This window comes from Lolium perenne, chromosome 3 (assembly GCF_019359855.2).
Source record: "Lolium perenne isolate Kyuss_39 chromosome 3, Kyuss_2.0, whole genome shotgun sequence".
Lineage (NCBI taxonomy): Eukaryota > Viridiplantae > Streptophyta > Magnoliopsida > Poales > Poaceae > Lolium > Lolium perenne.
In genome coordinates, this window is record NC_067246.2 from 290,825,292 (window position 1) to 290,828,416 (window position 3,125).

At 59.6% G+C, this 3,125-nt stretch overlaps 1 protein-coding gene across 1 annotated transcript; it reads right to left on the reverse strand.

Moving 5' to 3' along the window:
- Window positions 1-551: 551 nt before the first annotated feature.
- Window positions 552-2,406, reverse strand: LOC127340208 (uncharacterized). Its single transcript, XM_051365982.1, has 2 exons — window positions 2,097-2,406; window positions 552-1,999 (listed from the first exon to the last, which is right to left on the reverse strand). Exon 2 carries the CDS (start codon window positions 1,380-1,382, stop codon window positions 552-554), a length of 831 nt encoding a protein of 276 aa, XP_051221942.1. The 5' UTR covers window positions 1,383-1,999; window positions 2,097-2,406.
- Window positions 2,407-3,125: the final 719 nt, after the last annotated feature.

Consider the following 3,125-nt stretch of genomic DNA (forward strand, 5'->3'; position numbering starts at 1 on the left):
CTTTGCACTGCAAAAATGCATAGAAAAAATATAAAAGACATATTTATATATTGTGCATAACCATCAAGCAGTAAAGATCCTTGGGCATGTGCCTCCGCATTGCACTTACCTTGTCAACATTGAACAACATCACAATTGAGCTGCAGGGGTTCATGAGACCATCTTAGTTATTATGTACGCTAAAGCTTTCACAATGCAGATAACAAACAAAGATGTGCAAGTATGAGAGCATCTCCACCGGCGGCCCCGATAGCGGTCCCGATAGCAATTTGGAGGCCGGGAGCGAAAATGGGCTAATTTTCGAGCCCAATAGAATCGCCGGCAACCCCGTGCCGGCCCCTTGGCCAAGGGCGCGAATCGGGCGGGCCGGCGCCTTGCGGAACGGCGGTTTTTGCGGGTGGAGGCGCCTTGTCAGCGAGAGGACGCGGCGGTTCGCATCGGAAATGAAGCGGGGAGGTTAGTCATCGACGTTAATGGCCTCCCGCACGGAAACCAAAACGGCGAGGGCGGCGACTGGCCACGCGGCGTCCACCTACCTTACCCACGCGCCTTCAATGCGCGTCCGCCGCCTCCCTTAAAACCACATCGGCGCGCACTTCTCGCTTGTCCTCAACCTCCACGCGAACCACCACCCACGCACCCCGCCGACGCGATGGCGCACAACGACCATGCCGGCGGCAGCGGCGGAAGCATGCTCCGCTCGACGCAGCTAACGTTCGATGAGGCCGACGTATTGTAGTACAGTGCAAGTTGCCGCACGGCTGGCACGTCTCCAACGGCTGCTTCGCCGTGCCGCCGCCGCCAGGACCACAGATGCGGTCCCTCGCTAGGGAACGGCGGGCCGAGATGACGCCGGAGGAGAGGAGCCTGCCGGAGAACGCCCTCGAAAGCCCGTCCTGGGCAGGGCACTTCGAACGCGAGCGCGACGTCGAGCTCGCACGGTCGGACAACCCCTCGGGCGGCCGCTTCAATAACGTCGGCCGCCGTGCCTGGTGGTACGGCCGCTCCGTCGACGACACGCTCTGCCAGTACGGCTTCCGTCCGCACGTCTGCGGGCAACTGGAGCCGCTATACTTCCCGCAGGCGGCGAACATGGCGCCGTCGCCTACCCTGCAGAGGGCGCCGGAAAGGACCGCGGCGTCCGGAACCTCACGTACCGGATCGTCTGCCGTCGCGCGCACGCGCTCTGCCGCGCCCACGCCTCCTTCCGGGGGCGTCGTCATCCGCGACGAGGCGAGGCGCGCGTCCTCTACTCCGGCTCGTCGGACGATGGGGTCGGGCCGCCGCTCCCGCGTCAAGCAATGGTGGGAGAAGGAGGCCGAGGCGCAGGCGGCCCTCCGTGGCGACGGCGACGAGGAGGGCTTCCCCGACCAGAACTTCATCCTCGGCCGTCCGTCGATGAAGACTACTGTCACATTGCGATCGACCCGCGGCAGGCGGCGGTGTGGTCCGCCAGGGACCACGGCACCAACTACGTCGACCTCGCCGGACCATCCGAGCTGCCGGCAACAAAGGAGGAGAAGGCCGACGAGGAGGAGGCCGACGATGTCGATAGCTGGTCCTTCGGGTCATCCAGTGGCGACGACCTGGACTTCAGCGGCGACGACTCCCAGCGCCGCTAGTTGTTTTTTTAGTGTTTTAGTTTGAAATTGCGTTAAATTTGTACAAATTTCGTTCGAACTTAGTATGAATATTGTTTTGCAAACTTGAATTTAAATTTTAAAATCTACCGGGGCTGGCGTATTGGGCCGCCGGTGTGGGAGCAGCGTCCCCAAATAGGGATGCTGTCCCGGATCTAGATCCGCTAGCTTGTTCAAATGGAATTCGCTCTGAGAAGTAAAATCACAAACGCCAATAGGGCTCGACATGTCCACCGCCGTCTCATTTCAACGGACTGAACACCCATCGCGCGCGGCACAGAAAAATAAGAGCTAACTTCCGGCTCGGACATGATCATGGCATGCGCCTGCGCGTAGACCTCGTCAGTGTCTGCCTCCGCCTGCAAAAATTCCCCATAACAAGTCAGCCACTCGAATCTAAATTCAGAGTCGTGCAAACAGCTGAAGAAATTTTCCAGATGCGGAGCGAAACTGAACTCGAGAATTAGGTGAAAGAGAGAAGGGGCTGGGGGACAGCAGGCTGCCTCCTCTGGCGGCGACGGATGAATCGGGAGGAACGGCAAGTGGCAGATGCAACACAAGCCGCCCCGTGATCCGATCCAGGATGATGCCCCACACGGCGCTGTTGGATTCAACCATGCGATTTTGTCCCTGCTTCTTCGCTGGGTGTTATACCCGCCTGTGCGCCCTCGGTTTGGGGCAGTTGGTCCAAGCACGAGTCGTGGAGGAGGGGTGGTGGCGTGGCGAAGAACTGGTGCCGGCGGGGATGGTTGGGGAAGGGAGAGAACGCGTGGGGCAGGGCAGGGGAGGGTAAAAATAAAATGGAACCGTTAAGTTCACTTGGCGGTGGTAATTTGGTGTAATTAAGCAGAAAACGCTGGATAGTTTAAAAGGACGTACCATGGGACACCACCTCTAGCCATTTAATATAGTAGAGAATACAACTCTAGCTTTCCTTAATAGCAATTTGGGCTTCCGATTCTTCTTATTCTTCGAGTCGTGGGCCTTCAGTAAACCCCGGGTACTATCTTCGGCAGGTCCATTGGGGTTTGGGATGCCTATATCACCTACTCCCCCGCCGGACAAGCATCAGAGCGCCGCCCACCTAGCCCGCAGGCTGCCGGGCTACCAGATCCGCTCCAGGAAGAGGAGGTCGAGCGGGGCTCCCCCTCTCCCCTCCCAAATCGAACGCGGACGAGCGGTAGGTCGTCTCTCTTGGTGCTGCTGCTCTACGAGAATCGGCCGACCTCCGCTCCTCCTCTAGCTATCTACGGTGCGGGGTGGGGAATGAGGGGCACGACGGCCGCCGTCCCGTGCGCTACTCCAGAATCGTTCGGTCTTGGCGCTGCTGCTCGACGAGAAGTGGCTCACGGGCGTGCTGGCGGCAGGGGCCAGCCGGACGGTGCGGCGGTCGAGCTTGGGAATAGAGCCATGCCGTGCTAGATGCGGATTGGGCTGGCGTTCGCCATGGCTGCCTATTAGCTCCGTTGATTCGATTGGGCCGGC